Source organism: Crocodylus siamensis, chromosome 8 (assembly GCF_052110815.1).
Source record: "Crocodylus siamensis isolate JL-2025a chromosome 8, ASM5211081v1, whole genome shotgun sequence".
Classification (NCBI taxonomy): Eukaryota; Metazoa; Chordata; order Crocodylia; family Crocodylidae; genus Crocodylus; species Crocodylus siamensis.
This window is the reverse complement of record NC_143402.1, coordinates 50,011,725-50,029,931: the sequence shown is the minus strand read 5'-3', so window position 1 is coordinate 50,029,931 and position 18,207 is coordinate 50,011,725. Positions and strand designations below refer to the sequence as shown.

Below are 18,207 nucleotides of genomic sequence, written 5' to 3'. Positions count from 1 at the left end.
AAACTGGTTTAAGTGATCAGAAACTGGTTTAAGCCTGTAACAGAACATGTAAACCAGTTTCAAAATTGCTGAAACCAGTTTGATAAACCTGGTTGAATGTAGTATCAAACTTAACTGATTTGTCTCAAACCAGCTTATGCAATGTCAGTCCCAGACCCCTTGCTGGTTTAAGATAAACCAGAACCCCCCCCACCACCACCATCCTGGCATCTCTTTGGGCTGGAAAGGACTCTGCTCTAGCCCAGCCAGGCTGGTCCTGCCCCTCTGCTCCCCAGCCCGAGCAGTGGCGGCTGGGCCAGGCAGACCCCGCTGTGGTGCCGGGGGCCAGCAGCTGAATAAGCCTCTTTCTGCTGGAAGGGGGCTTGCTCTCAGCAGAGAGATGCTGCTTACACTGCAGTGGGGTCTGCCCGGATGCCACCGCCTTTCTCTGCTGGGGAAAACTCCCTCCCGGCAGGAAGGGGCTTATTCAACCACTGGTTCCAAGCGCAGGCTAAGCAGTGGCTGCAGCCAGGTGGTCAGACCCCACTGTCTGTGCTTGCGGCAGGCCCCCTCCCAACAGGAAGGGGCTTATTCAGCTGCTGGCACTGCAGCGGGGTCTGCCCAGCCTGGCTGCAGGTAAAGCTTGGGGGAGCCGCCACTGGCTGGGAGCCCAGGGGCTGCAAGTTAACCCCTCCAGGACTGCAAGTGCTTGGGGCTAGTGGTGGAATAAGCCTCCTTTTGCCGGGAGGGGACTTGCCCCAGCACAGAAACAGTGGCTGGGGCCAGGCCCCAGCCCTGCCCAGGAGCTGGAGCAGCCAGTGGTGAGTGAGGTGATGGGCAGCAGCCCATCATGGCTTCCCAGAACAGAGCCCCTTCCTGTGGGGCCGGCAGAGCTGCTGTGGTGTGCAGCAATGCTGAGGGAGGCACAGCCAGGCAGGGCCCCTTGAAGTGGTGGGGAGCAAGGGTGGGTTATTCCTCCTCCCTCTGGCCTCTGGCAAGGGGACAGCTGGGGGCCTCTTCCAGGCAGGAAGCGAGTGCTGCGGGGACAGCAGACAGACTCAGCTGCCAGTGGGGTACAGGGGAAACAAACTTTGCTCCTTGTGCCCTCTGTTTCAGGAGCCATTGTGCCTGGTGCTGCACCAGCAAGCAGGGAGCACTGAGCAGACCTGGCTCTGGTCCCTGCCCATGGTGCAGGGAGGGGGGAATTAAACCCCTCTCTGGCCAATTCAGCTCCTGTTGGCCATGCCCTCCACCCCCTGCCTGGCCTGAGCAACTGCAGGCCTGCATTGCCTCCGTCCAGAGCGAATGTCTGTCTTGGTACGAACCGGTTCAGCGTAGGCAGGTTAGATGAAGCTGCAAAGGTTGAATCAATTCAGGATCCGGCTTTTTGGATGTCTGTCCCTAGCCTAACTGTTAATTGTTAGACTGCAAGAGTTAATTATCAACTGCAAGAGCGAAGCATCTCCTGTGCTTCAGTCTCCCAGCCAGCCCTGCCCTGCAGTTCCACCCCACACACACATCTCTATTTTATCTATGCAATTACAAATGCAAGGTATTTGAGTGGCTTTCAAGGGGTTTTTCCACACTACTTCTGAAGCCACAGAAGGAGGCAGAGACTGTGAGAAGTCCCAGAGCAACTAGCCTGTGGTATGAAGAAGCGAGGCCCTCAATTTGGCCCCCCATCCCATACAAACATACTTGGTCACCCCCCTGTTTGGGTACTACCATGAAGAGTTCCATAATATAGGAGTAAATATAAGCATGGGCTGTGAAGGTGAGGCATGGAGGGAAACTGAAACATGGGCTGTGAATTAGATAGAAAGCAATGGTGAGTGCCCATACTCAGGGGGCAGGAAACACTTGGCAACTCCTCCGACGCCACCCCTCCCAGTTGAGTCTGGGACTCCACTGCTCAGGATCCCTAGCAGGGAGATGAACTAGTCAAGATGAATTAGACCAGATGGCTTTCCAGGACAGGGGTGGAAAAGCAGGGAAATTATTGTGGGGGTCAAAGCACCCAGCCCCCTGGGACCGCAACCAAGAAACCGCCCAGCCTTCCACCCCTCTGTCACAAGCTGGGTAGTTGGTCTCCAGGGACCTCTGGAAGGCAAGGTGGTCTGGGACCGCTGGAAGGCATGCTACTCTACCACCTCCGGGTGGTATTTTGACAGCAGTACAGCCCCTAAAAGGTGGTGGCTCTATTTATAGCCCTTAGCAGTGTAAGTGTGGACCAGCCTCAATCAGTGACAGTCTTGGAATGGTTCAAGCATTATGGTTGTCTGCACCCTTAGGGCACGTCCCCACATGAAGGAGGTTGTTCTTGCAGTGGCAAAAAACGTAGTGACACAAATTTATGCTGCTACTTTTTGCTGCTGCACACTCCCCTGCACGTGTTCTTTGGTGTGGGGCAAAATGCCCCGCTTCAGGGAAACTGCTGTTTCCCAGCTCATCCTGCATGCCAGGAACTAGAGGAAAGGACTCTTCTCAGCACAGAGGCAGAGAAGGATCTTGGAATCACTACTGATTCCAAGATGAACATGGGCTGCCAATGTGGGGACGCGGTCAGGAAGGTCAACTGCATTTTGTCATGCATCCATAGATGCATCACAAGCAGGTCCAGGGAGGTGATCCTCCCCCTCTACAACATTGGTCAGGGTGCAGTTGGGGTACTGCGTCCAGTTCTGGGTGCTGCACTTCAAGTGGGATGTGGACAGCATTGAGAGGGTCCAGAGGAGGGCCACTCGCATGATCAGGGGACAGCAGGGCAGGCCCTACGAGGAGAGGCTACAGGACCTGAACGTGTTCAGCCTTCACAAAAGAAGGCTGAAAGGGGATATGGTGGCCACCTGTAAACTTGCCAAGGGGGACCAGCAGGCAATGGGAGAGTCCCTGTTCCCCCGAGCACTATTGGAGGTAACAAGGAACAATGGCCATAAGTTGACTGAGAGTAGGTTCAGGCTAGGTATCAGGAGGCGGTACTTCACAGTCAGGGTGGCTAGGAGCTGGAACTGACTTCCAAGAGAAGTGGTGCTCACTCCTACCTTGGGGGTCTTCAAAAGGAGGCTGCACAATCACCTAGCTGGGAACATTTGACCATGGCAGGGGGTTGGACTAGATGATCTGCTTAGGTCCCTTCCGACCCTACCAACTGTGAAACTAGAGGAGGGCAGGTGCTTTGACTGGCAGCCAGAGTATCTCCTGGGAGGACTGAGCCTCTGTGTCTGCTGACACATGCTCCTGTGGCATGCGCTATGCCACTTTTTTTGCTACCAGAATTTCCCAGTAGCATATTTTGGTCCCCCCTCCCCTTCCTCCCCCACTGGAAGTTTGCAGTGCAGGGCATGATTCAATATGCTAGGTGCAGCACGAACCTCTTTACACAAATTACACATGCCTGCAGGTGTGGATCTGGCCTAAAGGATCAGGAATAGTTCATCTGAAGAAGTCATTTATTATCACTTTGCTGCTTCAGTGATGTCTTCTTCATCAGCCTGGAGCAATGCTTTGTAATAGAAATTGGATTGATTTTTTAGCAAGGTCTCTCAGGTTTTGTGAGCGCCTGTTTGCAGGAAATATGCTTCTTTTGTTTTTTTTGACTGCCATTCATATGTTGAACTTTTTTGACCATCTTTTGCTATTTTGACCTTGGTTAAGGTGAATATAGTACAGATACTATTTATTTATGCAGTATCAAGGTGTATTAAAATTGTTCTCCTTTACCCTTACAATAACTAGTTGCCAAGACTAGCCTTTTTATGGTGGCCTTCTATGATCAGGTTACCAGATCATTAGCTGCAGGGGTAGCAGTAGACATAGTCTTCCTGGACTTCCGGAAGGCATTCGACACTGTCTCTCACCCCGTTCTCATTAAGAAACTGGGGGACTGTGGTGTCGACACCCACACAGTCACATGGGTCGCCAACTGGCTGGAGGGCTGCACCCAGAGGGTGGTGGTGGATGGGTCCTTCTCAACCTGGAGGGATGTGGGCAGTGGGGTCCCCCAGGGGTCGGTCCTCGGGCCCGCACTGTTCAACATCTTCATCAGTGACTTGGATGAGGGGGTAAAAAGCACCCTGTTCAAATTTGCTGATGACACTAAGATGTGGGGGGATGTGGGCACACTAGAAGGAAGCAACAGGCTACAATCAGACCTAGACAGGTTACAGGGGTGGGTGGATGAGACTAGGATGGGATTCAACACTGACAAGTGCAAGGTGATGCACCTGGGGAGGAACAACCGGCACCATACCTACAGGTTGGGGAACTCCCCTCTTGTCAGCATGGAGGCGGAAAGGGATCTGGGGGTCATCATTGACTCCAAGATGAACATGGGCCGGCAGTGTGGGGAGGCAGTCAGGAAGGCCAGCCGTACCTTGTCATGCATCCACAGATGCATCTCAGGCAGGTCCAAAGAGGTGATCTTCCCCCTCTATGCGGCACTGGTCAGGCTGCAACTGGAGTACTGCGTCCAGTTCTGGGCTCCGCACTTCAAGAGAGCTGTGGTCAGCATGGAGAGGGTCCAGAGGAGGGCCACTCGCATGATCAGGGGACAGCAGGGCAGGCCCTATGAGGAGAGGCTACGGGACCTGAACCTGTTCAGCCTCCAGAAGAGAAGGCTGAGGGTAGATCTAGTGGCCATTTACAAACTAGTCAGAGGGGACAAGCAGGCACTGGGGGAGTCACTGTTCCCCTGTGGAATGCCAGGAGTGACCAGGAATAACGGTCACAAGCTGGCAGAGGGAAGGTTTAGGCTAGATATCAGGAAGCACTACTTTATGGTTGGGGGGCTAGGATCTGGAACCAACTTCCAAGAGAGGTGGTCCTGGCTCCTACCCTGGGGGTTTTTAAGAGAGGTTAGATGAACATCTTGCTGGGGTTGTTTGACCCCAGTATTGTTTCCTGCCATAGCAGGGGGTCGGACTAGATGATCTACTCAGGTCCCTTCTGACCCTGGAAACTATAAAACTATAACTATCTCAAAATTAAGTAGAACTAAAAGATAAAAAATTAAAATTAAATACTTTTTTCCAATAAAGCTTTAACACTGAAGAAGCTGTTCTAGGCAGTAGCTGTCTCTTTCTGTTATAGTGCAGTGCACAGCATAATGAGGCACAGTACTATGTTCTGCCTCAATACTTACAATTTTCTCTAGCCATAAAACGAATCTGAAAAGCATAGGTGACACATAGGGAGGGGAAGGGGGGCACATGCCCCCCCTGACAGCGAGCACTCCAGCTTGTAAGGGGGCATGGAGAACACTAGTGCCCCCCTCCTGAAACTAGCTCTGCCAGCAGCATGTTGGCAGCCGAAGTGTTGGCATTTCTGCTGCCGCTGTGCCGCATGCAGAAATGCTGGCACTTCCACTGCAGCCATGGTGCCAGCATGCTCAGTGACCGGCTGCTGGGGGACACCCCCCTTCCCCGGTCACTTGGCTGGCCTCTGGGGGACCCCTCCTCCTGGTCATGCCCCACTGCTGGCCCCCTCCCCCTCCCCTACTCAGGAGGCACCAGTCGCTCATGCTAAAAAGTATGGTGATCCTGGTTTTAAATTTGGTTTGAACTCAGTATATTCATTTGCAAGTGGCTAAGCTCAGTTCTTGTAATCTCCAAATATAAAGTCACTCAGCCAGTGTGCTTATATGTTAGCCTTTTTGCGAAGAAATATGAAGAATCTTTTTTCGCCACATTTTTCTTCCTGCAGTGCAGCGCAATCCTCAGATGATGTTTTCTAGGTCTTGGACACATGGTTAGGGTTATAGATAATGGTGTCTGGAGTTACATGAATTATGTTAGCAGCATTGTTTTTAAAATGCTAAACTTGCATCAAATGGCTCTTTCTGTGATAATTTTTGAGATAGTTTTGCAGTTGCAAGCCTTGGTATTGGATTTGTAAACAGTAGAGAAATTACATTAACTAAAGTCAGTAGCAGTATACATTAGGCCTGTTCATTTGTTAAATATCACAAGGGTGGATTTGAATAAATATTTGAAGTGGGAAACCTCCAAGATAACCCCAATGAGAGAATTTTGGTGATGCCATTCGTCCCTTAAATTGGTTCTGAGCAGTGTTTCCTCATGAAGTTGAGGCACTGTATATGTAGGAAATACTCTTTTGGAGTGCAGACAGAAGTGCAGCTCCCAGCTGTAGCTGACAGTGCTTTGCAGGAAGTGTTCTGAGTTGCAATGATCCTCCAGATCAAACACAAGTTCATTGCTGGTTCCAGCGGGGAGGGGAATCTAGCTGCTTGCTGGCTTCCAGCCTGCAACCTGTTTCTCCTAGCAATGGCCCCTCCTCCCTGAAAGCCTGCGCTGTTTTCAGAATGGGAGGAGGGGAAAGATTCTGCTTTTCAGGGATCAGTGTCGAGAGTTTTCCCAGGATTCCTCTAGAGCAGGAGGAAACTTGTATTGGGACAGTGTTGCCAGGTATATAATAATTCTTGTATTTGTACTATAGTTTCAACCCTTGTACAATATACAATAAAGAATTGTAAAAGTGTTCATAATGTATGATAATTTTTGAGGCAGCTGATTGACGCAGTGGATGCAAAACCAGTCACTCTCAGGGAGTCTTAACTGACTTCTGGGTTTGTTGGAAGTGCTTCCTTATCATTGTTTGCCTTGAAATAAAGAAATGCTTCAATTTTGATGACCAGTTCTCACTCACTCACTGGCATCTTACAGTGAGCAATATGAAGTAATAAAGAAGAAAACTTATTTGCATATGTTTTCATTTTAGGATAGTTTTTCAGTAAATGCAATAATTTTGAGCTCCCATTTTGATAATTTCATATTTAAGACCTTGCAATGCTGTATTGGGGAAGGAGGTTGCAGTGGTGGGGTTGTGAGGTATGTGTGGACCCCTGCTTGCTGTCCCGAGGGTCTAGGTGCTCTGGTCCTCTCCTACCCTCTCCCAGAACTTCCCTGGCTTTTCCAATCACGCAGGTACCTTGCATCACCAGCAATTGCATAGAGATGTGTGCAGGGCTGCTGTAAGAGTGCAGAAGGGGAGGGTAAGGAACAATTAACAGTTAATAAATGCCCCATGTGCAAGTGCACTGTTGTCCTTCCCCCCCACCCCTCAAATAAACAGGTATTTACTGTTGGGCACAGCCATCTACCCACCCATCACAAATGGGGCTACAACCCTCCTCCCCCCAAAACCTGTCTACCCACCCCTTTTCACCTCAGAGGAGACTGGGGTCCCACCAAGGATCCAGGGAAGTGAAGCCAGACACTAGATATGTAATGCTCTGTGTCTACACAAAGCATTGAACTGGTTCAAAGAGAACTGGCTCAAAATAGTACTAGATTTTCTTGGTGTGGTTTTGACATGTCCCAGGAAGTTTAAACAGGTCTAAAGCGGCATGCACATCTAGAGTGGTTTAATGTGTCTTTAGAACTTGTCATCTGTCAGTTTTTATAGCGCTTTGATGAGACCTAGGGCAGAATGCTGTTTCACTCGCTGTGCCTAACAGGCAAGCATGCAGACATGTACCAGTGGCTTTTAGCAATTACACAGTTTGTGATTCAGTTCTGGGCATGCACGCCTGAAAGTTCCCACTGAGCATGCTCAGGAAGGGCTATGCTGTGAAAGGACAGGTATACAGTGACATATGTTTCAAGGCTGCCTAAGTCCCAGAATTGTAACCAGGCAAAAGGCTGTAGCAGGTGGAGGAAGAGGGGATGAAGCAGGCCCTCTCATGGTTTAACTCAGGGCTGTCCAACTTCTCAGCTGTTGGGGTGTGCATCCACATGAACCCGGGGGCTGTGCAGTACGTGGACTTCCCTCACCCCCACCCTTGCTGCATGGTCTTCCCTGTGCTTCCCCTGCTGTGTGCCCCCTATCCTTTGACCAGGGCTACGCCCACCCCACACTCTGCACCTGGACTTCCTGTTGCTGTGGGAGCTCCTCCCTTGCCTCATGGGGCCACCTGGATCCCCCAGGCCCCATGGATATGGAGGCATGGCACTGGGGGGCAGGGACAGAAAGCACACGCTGGAGGAGGGAAGGGAATCTCAAAGGGGAAGCAGCAGCTGCCCAAGCAATGGGGGAAACAACACCCAGAAGGGAGTTGTGGGGGTGGAAGGGATGGAGCACTTTGGTTTAGCCCAGTTCAACCCACCAGTTGCACAGCCCTGGTTTAGTCATGAGACCACTTACTCAGCAAGAAAGAGTTGCCCCCCCTACTCAGAATGGGTTTGAACCTCAATCTCCTGCTTCTTAATAAAGTGCTTTAAACCACAAACCACAGGTTAGACATTATCCGGTACTGTCTTTCTGAAGTTAGGTGACTGAGCAGCCAACAGTGAGAAAATATGGGGACAGGAAGGAAGAGGGAAAGCTGGAGGGTGTGTGGTTTATTGAGATGTTCTGGATGGGAGAAAGCCTTGTGTTCTAGCTTGGACCCTGGGGCCAAAATTTCCCCATTGCTATCTGTCCACTTCATGCAATTAATATTAAATACAGGATACAGTGGATCAGCTTCAAGAGGAGGACTGAGAGGCCCCCTGAATAATGCTTAGCCTGTGGCCTGGTAGTTGGCTAGAACGCAGGAAATGTAGGTTTAAACCCCTTTGATGTGAGGAAGGCCTAAAATGTACGTCTCCTACTCCCTAGGAAAGTGCCGTAACCATCCCTAAAATATGGGGTGACCTTTTTCTTCATTTTATTTCCAGCAGGTTTACACTAAGAGTGGTGCTATTATGCTTCAGGGTGAAAAAGAATCCCAAACTGTAAGTGCTTAAAAACTGCAGTTATGTGGCTGCATTTAGATGTGCAAAGTGAAATAGGATTCTGTCCTTAAAACACTCAGACTGATTTGTCTGTCTGTACCTGTGATTGTGAACCAGGGTGCTCTGAGAACCTTTCAAGGTTGCCATGTGAGCATTGTTAGACATACCAACATGATTCACAAGATAAACTCAGATGGCACGTCCAGATGAGCAAGCATGTGCCTGTTGCAGCTTCTCAATGCAGTTTGAGATGCTACAAGAGGCACACTGGGAACGAAAAATGTTCCCTGTGCTGCATATTTGCAGCGTGGACTCTAATTTTGATCCTGGGAAATCCCAGTATTTAAAAAAAAACAAAAAAAAAACACACTGGAAAAAAGCAGCACAGGGCACACTTCTGGAGCATGCCCTGAAGCAACCAGAGGCTGGGTCCTGTAAAGAGATGCTCTGGCACCCAGCCAGAGTGTCTCCCTGCCTGCCTTCTTCCCCTGCTGCTCCAGCATGCTGCCTCAGTATGCTGGGGCAAATAGGAGCAGGGCAAGGCTGCAGCAGTGGCTTGAACCCAGGCTTTGTCTCAGGTAAGTGGGGTTGGGTGGGACTGGATGGAAGGGAGCTGTGGGGGTTGTGAGGACTGTTTGGGAGGAGTGGGTCCCTTTCTGCCCCCCACATGGTGCATAGCCCCCCACTCCCCACACTGCAGCAGCGGTATCCATCAGGGCGTTTGTAGCCCACTACTGGCAGACCCCCCTGCAGCATGGTGTAGCCCTGGCCTCCTGGGACCCGGTACTACCTGTGCCACATGGAGCCATCCTGGGCCAGCCTGCTGGCGTGTGCCCTTGGTCAGAACTGGGCTGATTTTGTTGTCACCCGGGGGCCCTGGCACCACAGGCAGAAGTTGCGCACCCTTGGGCTAGACCAGGTCCTGCTTCCATGTGCCCTGTGCGCTGTTGGGTCAGACCAGCTGCATGCAGGCAGGACCAAGCCGGGCCCAAGGGTGCACAGCTTCTGTGTGTGGTGGCAGAACCCTGGGTGACAGCAAGAGCAGCCCAGTGCCCAAGGGTGCACGCCAGTGGGACGGCTTGAGCTGGTTCCAAGTGACACAAATGGTGCTGGGTTCCAGGTGGCTAGGGCCAGGCTGCAGGGGGGCTCTGACAGTAATGGGCTATGAGCACCCCAACGATTGTTGCTGCTGGGGGGAGGGGGGGGCTGTACGCCATGTGGGGAGTCATGCAGCAGACCCACCCCTCCTGAGCAGTCCTCCCCATCCCCACAGTCGCCCACATAGTCCCTCATGTCCACAAACCCCCCCCCCACAATTCATCCACAAACTCCACACCCCTCAACTACCCCCACAAACTCCACACTCATATACCCTGCCACAAACCCCATACGCCCCACACACCCTACACCCACCCACAATCCCCGCAAACCCCATACGTCCCCTCCTTGCATGCCTCCCCTCCAAACCTCACGTCTCCCCACAAATCTCACACCCTGTATGCCCACCTGCCAAACGGGATGGGACGGGACCTGCTGGCAGGAGCCCCAGCTACATGGACAAATGCCACACTGAAGCCCTGCTCAGACATATGGCCCCAGCCTGGATGAGGAGGGACTCCTGGTTCAAGGAACCACTTGGGTATGTGATGGGCTAGGGGAGGGGTGGAGATGGCAGCAGCAGTTGTGTGAGAGAGAGAAATGGGAGTCGGGGATAGGGGAGTACTTCAGGTAGGACAGGCTGCCAAAGCCAGGCTTGGAGTCCCTTTGTCCCCCTAAAGCAGCCTCTGCAGGGGGAGGCCAGCCTGGAAGGGAAGGGGCTTGCCCAGCCCAGTCCCTGAGCCTAAGGTGAGGGCTTCCCAGGAATGGCATAGGGATTACTGGGGCCTGGGCACAGACACAGGGAGCAGAACAATAAGGACTGGCACTGCTCAGAGCCACAAAGCAGTAGGTGGGACAGCTGCAGCTGGACTCATGTCCTGGTGCTGGGATGGAGCTGCTGTTGGGAGGGAACTAGTGGGGGCAGGCAGGAGCCATGGGTCAGGAGTGAGGGGCACTGGTGGGGCTGTGAGTTGGGAGTGAGGGGCAGGGACATGGCCAAAATCAAGTGCAAAAGTATATAGATATTTAGAATTAATTTTATTATGATGATAGAAGCACTGATAGATTTCCAAATTGTAGGAAAAATGTAAATATATGAATAAAACATTGCCCAACTGATCTCTCTATATATAGTGGCATTTCATTTTAATTGCAGAAGAACATGGATTTTCAGCATTTTAATGGGAGAATTTGGGTTCTTTTTATCAGAGTATTTGCCATTTTTAAACATTGAACACCAGGATCTGTGCTGGTGAGATAAGTTGCGAGACTCAGGCAGAGGAACCTGCCATGAGCCAGCATTGGGGACCTTGTTGGAGGGCAGAAAAGGTGGCTGACTTGGCCATTTGGGGCCAGGACATGCTTTGACAGTTCAAAGTGGGCTACTGCAATGAGCCTATCTTCTGGGCAATAGCTGCCTAAATGGCAGAGTGGGGGCACCAGAAGACATGACAGCACTTCCATACAAAGGCCAACTGTGCAGACATGGCTCACTAGCAGCTGGTCCAGAAGTGCAGGAGGCTCTGCTTCAGTGCCCATACCACAGCCCAAGTAGATGTGTGGTCCCCATCTGGGTCTGGCAGGCATGCAGCCATGGGGCTGCAGGTCCAAGGGGGCAGATGCGGTTGCAGGTGGCAGTAGATCACAGCCAGGCAGCAGCCCCTACTGCCAGACTCCTGCAGTGGGTAGAGGGTACAAGGGCACCTCTAGTTTAGAGCTGGTTCAGCAGTCTAGCTGGCACAAGGGGCTAGTGTCCCCAGATACCAACTGGCTGAGCCTCTGAAGCTTCTGCTCTGCTTGCCAGGGCAGATTTTTATACCAGCACAAGTGCTGGCCCCAGCCTCTAGCTTCCCCTAGCTGCAGATCTAGGAGGAACTGGGCAGGATCAGTTTGCCCCAAGTGGCACAAATTGCCCCACACCAAAGTGCGTGTTCACTGGGAAGCACGACCAGGGCACCTGGAAGTGCCAGTGGTGCTCCTGGAAGTGCCAGCAGTGCTTCTCCTGGCACCCCCACTCCCTGGCCGGCGCTTGCAGGGGGGGCTCCGGTGCTCCTGCCAGCCCCCCGTCATCACCTAAGTGGTGACTGCTGGCTGTCAGGGGGTGCACCAGCACGCTCAGGTTGTGCACGTGCACCCCTACATATCGCCACTGTGGCCCAGTACCCGGCTGCAGCCTGGGGATTGGAAACCTCTAATCTATACCTTTAGTCTTCTCCATCCTGTGGCATTCCTCAGGATATATTTTGCTTTTTTTGTCACATTCTTTGTCCTGGCACCTAAGGTGTTGTAGTAATCCATTTGATTCTCCTTCTGGATGATGGCTAGAAGTATTGCAGATTATGTTCCTACACTACTCAAATTCCCAGAAAATTCAGAGCTAATGAAAGATCATTAAAAAAAATCCTGGCAAGTGTTGGGAAATTATCAAAATAGAGATGAGTAGAATGAAATGTAAGTGAAGTATATGAAGGAAAAGTCTAAGATATGAGTGAAGTGGGAGGAATCTTAACGTCAAGATAAGTAACTGAAATTGTAGGAATTACTGCTGAGAAGAGAAGATTTTGTGTGATAGATGTTAGTACTTTCTTGTGCATCTTCTGTATATGATGATGTCTTTCAAAGACAAATGTTATGTTCAGATGTACAATTATTATAGATAGAAATTAAGATGTTACAGTTATGTTGTTATAATCTAGTACCCTGAAATAGGAAGGGTAAAACTGAAGAAAGCACTGGTCAGGATTTTTCTGAAGCAAGACTTGCAGCATTGTAGGTCTTTCTGATACTTTTCTGTTAAATTACAAGGTTATAAAAAGTATGATAGCATAGGTAATAGTTTAAAAACAGATTTTAGGCACCATTTACAGGAAAATGGACAAAGGCTTCACTATCAGAAAGTACCTGCTAAGTACCTATCAACACCCAGGTATGCTCACACACAATGGAAGGGGCAGAACCTGAAGATCATAAATAAGGGAAGTCTTAAAATGTTTGGTGACCTTTAAAAAAAATATCAAATTTACCTAAAGGATCTTGTCTGCCTACAGGGTCATTAAGCATTTTAAGTCCCTGGAGCTTCTGTAGTGAGAACTGAAGCTGTTGTCTCTGTTATGTTTAAGAAGAGAGAAATTATTAGGATTAAACCAAAAGAGGTTTTATAATTGCAAAGTCAGTGGCGTAAGATTGAGAATATCTTTTTGGCAGGTTACACCAAAAATGACACTATTGTTAAATCTTAGTTCACTCCTTCACTGATGGAGTAGTATGTGAACATACACAGTTGCTGGATTGGATCTTGTCTTCAGGAGTGGCCCATTACAAATGCTTCAAAGAAAAGTGTAACAACTTCCCCACCAAGCAGATATAGGTAGCGTGTCCTCATCAAGTTCTCATCCTAGCCCTATTGAGTAGCAGAAAGTTAGTTTAGGAGAAAGATGTATATCTCTTCCAAAAGTTAATGTTAACTATTGTAACTGAATTTCCTTGTTATACAGGTAGGTTTCTAATTTTCCTAAGAGTACTGCTAAATTTTCAGTGTTAATAATATGCTGTGATAATTGGTCTCACATTTATTTTAGAAGTCTTTGGGAAATGTGTATGGAAAAAAATATTTTAAAACCAATTTTAGCTTATTACTCTTCTCCTTTTTTGTTCTGTTGTCTGTCAGTTTCTCAGTGAGACCCAGGGCTCCCTTGGCCAGTGTCACATGGCTTCTCTAATTGTGTAAGGCTCCTTTTTTTCCCCTCTGCACTCCAATGGGGCTCACTTGAAAGTTGGCGTGGCTTTTTCTAGGTTGCCTGATTTCAAAATGTCTTTTCTGTGCCATGGCTATGCCTATGATGAATTGACATGCTAGGTATCTAGGAAGAACTTGCATCTCCAGGAAAATGTGCAAATTTGTAAATTGGTCACTTCCTGGGCCTAGAAGGCCTATGAAGCTGGACTCCAGGGGCATTTGTACACGTCACTTTTTTGCCCTTTCTTGCACTGCCGTGGCATGACTGTTTGCACAAGCAGGCTTTCTGGGCACTTTAAAAATCTTTCTGGTGCATTAAACTTAAACTTCTCAGACGTAGTTTAGTTTGGCTCGTCACGAATTAAAGCGTTGCATCCAAGGATTCATTGTGTGCAAACACAAAGGCACTCAAAGACGTTTAATAAGCCTTTGTCCACCAGATGGTGCTGCAACTTTTTTGCAGTTCACCCCTTCAAATTGCTACTGCTTTTGAATTGCTTCTGCTTTTTTTTCTCTCTTTTTTCTTGTGCTGTGTGCCAGCTCCCTGCTCTCACAGCTGTGTGGCAGGGCACGGGGTGGGGGGCCCTGGCCAGGCGGGCAGCGTGGGACCGTCTCATTCTCCTGCGGCGCTGGCTGGGGACCAGTCTTAATTCGTTCAAAAACCTAATGCGTGCAAACACTGATACAACACTCCAAAATAAACAAGTTTAAATGTTACAAACCTATTTAATTTCATGAGGATTAAACCCTGGGATGTGTGCAGGCACCCTAGGTTTATCTTCTGGGTACATTTTTGAGGTCAGCATCTGATTTGGAGCACTGGACTCAGCTAGATGAAGACCCTCAAGGGCACAAGATTCCTTTTGAGAGAACCTCCTTGATGTCTGTACCAGAGAAGGATCCTTCTGTAGTGAGTGAAAACCCAAAGACAGTTCCCTGGGGGAGATGTAAGGAGGTGCTTGTCAAATTTCCCTTATCCCTCTGGCTCCAAGAATTTGTAGCCTTGTGAAAATCCTCCTAAAGCTTGGAAGCATACTAGTAACAGCACTTGGTTCTTGAGCATCCACCCCTTCAGTGCTTTGGAAGTATATGGAGGAACTCCTCAGGTTCCTCTTTTGTGTTGTCTTAGGTCTGATGTTTTATCACTAACCTGTACTCTGGCACTGAAAGCTTCTGCCTAGCTGTTCTACTGGGACATAGGCCACTGACAGGCATTCAGTTTAAAATGCAATAGGATCTACCCTTTTATTAGACCAACTGGAAAATGGCAAGAAAATTTGTCCTTTTCTGCAAGCTTTCAGGATCAAAGTCCCTTCGTCAGGCTGTGGGAAAAGTCTGGGTAGTACAAGATGGTGAAAAGTCCCCATAGGTAGGAAATAAAGTTTATTTTTGCACAGAAGGAGCTGAAGATGGAAGGCTGTCCCTCTGGGTCCATGAGCTGTGTTGAGTAACTCTTTGATATGTTGATCAGGTAGAATTCTTTCCCTGGATCTGTCAGATGGCAAACAATTGGACCTCCTGCCATGCCACAGCAGGATGTGCAATTTTGAGGTTGGGAATTAGATCCCAATCATGCCTGATTTGCTGATGCCAAAGAGACCCAGGATCATGACCCAGCGCCTCCCTCCCCAGCAAGTTGCCAGTAATCAGCTAATTGTTATTTTGGGGTTGAGGACTCAATTGAGGTCTGGAGCTGGCCCCAGGCTGGTCTCTGGCCCCAGCTGAGGGTCAGAAGTGGTGTTTACTCATCCTTAGACACAGGGACCTTAGACACAGGGATCTGGCAGCACATGGCACACAGAGCACAGGGACCCTGGGGTTGGAAAGCATTTCCCCTAACCTGATGTCCCATTGTGCTGGGACCTTTAAAAATTGTGTGTGCAGTTAGGCAGTTTTATGCATGTGGACTTCAAAATCAGAGAGTGACTCCTTGATCTCACAGTTTCCAGGCACTGAGAATATCAGAAACCATGTGTGCAGCCCACCTGCACGTGCATCCTGGGGTGCAGTGAGCCCAAGATTGGTGAGACTTTCCCTGATGTGAGCTTACTGTGCTCCCCATCTGCCTCCATGCTCAGGTGGGGGTCTGGGTTTTAGGAAATGATTCTGCCCTCAGCCCACCTGCATAGGGGATACCTGTGTTTCAGACCTTGGGGCAGCCCCATGCTGGATTCTCAGCTGAGGGTCAGGATCTCTCATGGGCCAGCCCCACCTGGCCAGATGTTCAGTTTCAGGCATGATATGAATGAGCCACAAAGTTATTATACACTGTATACTGCATGTGGAATAATTTTGTGGTGCATTTACTGTATTATCATGCCTTAAATTGAATGTGTGGCTGGGCATGATTAACCCGTTTATCCCATCTTAACTGTAACATGTCAAGGGCCATAGTGTGCTGACCGGTTCTGATGCCTTCTATATGAAAAAGGGTGCATGTTGTACATGAGAAAATATGGTTGTTGAGGATTATGATGCCCCGTTTAGTTTTACAAACTGTTATTTTCGGTTAAACGAAAAGTGGAGCTAATTTAGTATTCTTTCCCTGACAGTGGCAGGTAGTAGGTGCTTCAAGGAACAACAGAACGTGTAGGGTAATGCATCCCCTGTTATACCTTCTCATTTACCAACAGCCCTGACTATACCCACTCCTCTTTTCACTGCAGTTGTGTGGTTAATGCTAATGTAAAACACATTTCCCCTTTCTTATATTCCCTTCTCTACCTTTCAGCTAATCCCAGATGCTGTCAGATCAGGATATTCTGTTGTTCACGAAATATTTTCTTTGTGTTCATTGCTTCCCAGGTAAACGCAAAGCGCTGAAATTGAATTTTGCAAACCCACCTTTCAAGTCCACAGCAAGGTTTACTTTGAATACTTCTGGAGTTCCCTTCCAAAATCCACACATGTGAGTATAAAACCAAAGGCTTCACTAATGGCACAATTCTGCAATTATTCATCTAGAATGTAGTGTTGTTTTGAAAGCAATTTCACTACTACATTTACGTGGTAGACTGCTCAAAAATGCTAGTTTGGCTTCCATATATTTTTTTCTAAATTAGCAGAGGATAAGCTAGGACTCTTACTATCATAAGCTAAGGTTGCTGCATTTCAGAATTGAATGTAGAGTGGTCATTTGTGGTTGATGCACACATTATGCCTGTACTTAATCTCCAGACTTTTTCACTGTCATTTTTCTGTCTCTTTATTCAGTGCTTTAGTACCTTTTTTAGAAATAAGTTTCTTGTTTCTGTGTGTGTTTGTGAGAGATTTGTAACTATAATGCATCTTTTAGCACTAAAATGAAAAATAACTGACAGAGGAGTGTAAAATTCTGTCAAAATCTAGAACTCATGGAGTTTTAGTGACTAGGCCTCTCTAAATTTCCAAGCTAGATAGTTGGGCATAGTTCTGTGTAAAGTGTGAATGTAAATGGAATACATTTACATGTTCCTGACATTAAACATAATACAACGTCACAGAAAACATTAGCTTTGTATCATCAGATCCACCAATCTAGATTGATGGGTGACCCATCCACAGTCTGTGTGGCAAAACCCAGTTAGGGTGACAGTTTTTCCTCTCCAGGTTTCCTTACCAGATTTTAAAAGAATTTTGCCAGTAGTACGTCTTGGAGAGCTCCCTCGTGATGTTTTTTCCCGCTGTCTGTGGTGCTCTTACACTCTAGTGGTGTTCTTGGTTTTAGTATGCTGCTTTCCTATATGTGTTAATGACATATCCCTTCAGCTCAATGTTTTCTGCTTCCTGGAGATGTATTTTTTAGTTCCTATTTCTGGTAGCTCCCCTGTTCTGGAGCTTTTCAGACAAGTTTTAACTGAATTATAAATGTTTCCAAGACCCACTTCATTAGTGCTCATGTCTACAAAATGTAATGAGTTCATGTGAGCACTTCAGCAGATCTAAAGCCCATCATCCTCCCAGATCCATTCATATTTCCAACACATTCTCCTTCCAGTCTCCCTCATATAAGGAGTCACTGTCTCTCTCTTTTTAAACACAGGTTGTTTGCCTTGACTACTGGTGGTTTTCAGGATTTTCTGGTTTGTCAGCGTTTTTCTCTACTCCCTAAAACTATTTCCAAAGGGCTGTGCCTTGGAGCCTTTCCTCCCTCAGGTTCCCCATCCTTCTTTCCTCCCCCAGTTATGAGAAATTTAGTTTTAGTTAGCACATTTAGCCATCAGGCATAATTTCTTTCCACAATGTATCTACCTCTAGTGGTCTCCGTCTTGGAGTCGCTCATTGATTAATGAGACCGCTCTAGCATGGAGAAATCTTCTTTCGGAAGCAACAACATCTGTATTTATTCAAGTGACTTGTGACGTTGCCCTTTAGTAAGCGCCAATCTAATTACATGGGATCTGCAGTTGTGACAGGGATTGGAGACTGGGGCATCCTCTAGGGCAGTCGGCTCTCTGGAGCAGTGAGTTTGGTAAAGTTCTGAATCGGATACAGTATCTGTTAAATTAGCAGAGAGTGAAGATGGTGTGATGTGAATGCATACGAATTCTTCGTGGAGGAGAGAAGCCACAATAGCGATCTCTGAAGGGTGGACTAGCTCATTTCTGTAGCTTAACCTCATTTAATTAGTGTGACTGGTTTGTTTCGTACTATGCAGAGTTTTGGCAAGCTCAGATACATTTT

General features: G+C 48.4%; 1 protein-coding gene across 6 annotated transcripts in view; it reads left to right on the top strand.

Moving 5' to 3' along the window:
* Positions 1-18,207, top strand: part of MAP2K4 (mitogen-activated protein kinase kinase 4) — a 201,001-nt gene that overhangs the window by 73,784 nt on the left and 109,010 nt on the right. For all 6 annotated transcript variants that reach the window (XM_090059218.1, XM_090059219.1, XM_090059220.1 and 3 more), the window contains one exon: positions 16,351-16,453. In XM_090059218.1, the coding sequence (XP_089915344.1) occupies positions 16,351-16,453 (103 nt within the window). The remainder of the gene's footprint in view (positions 1-16,350; positions 16,454-18,207) is intronic.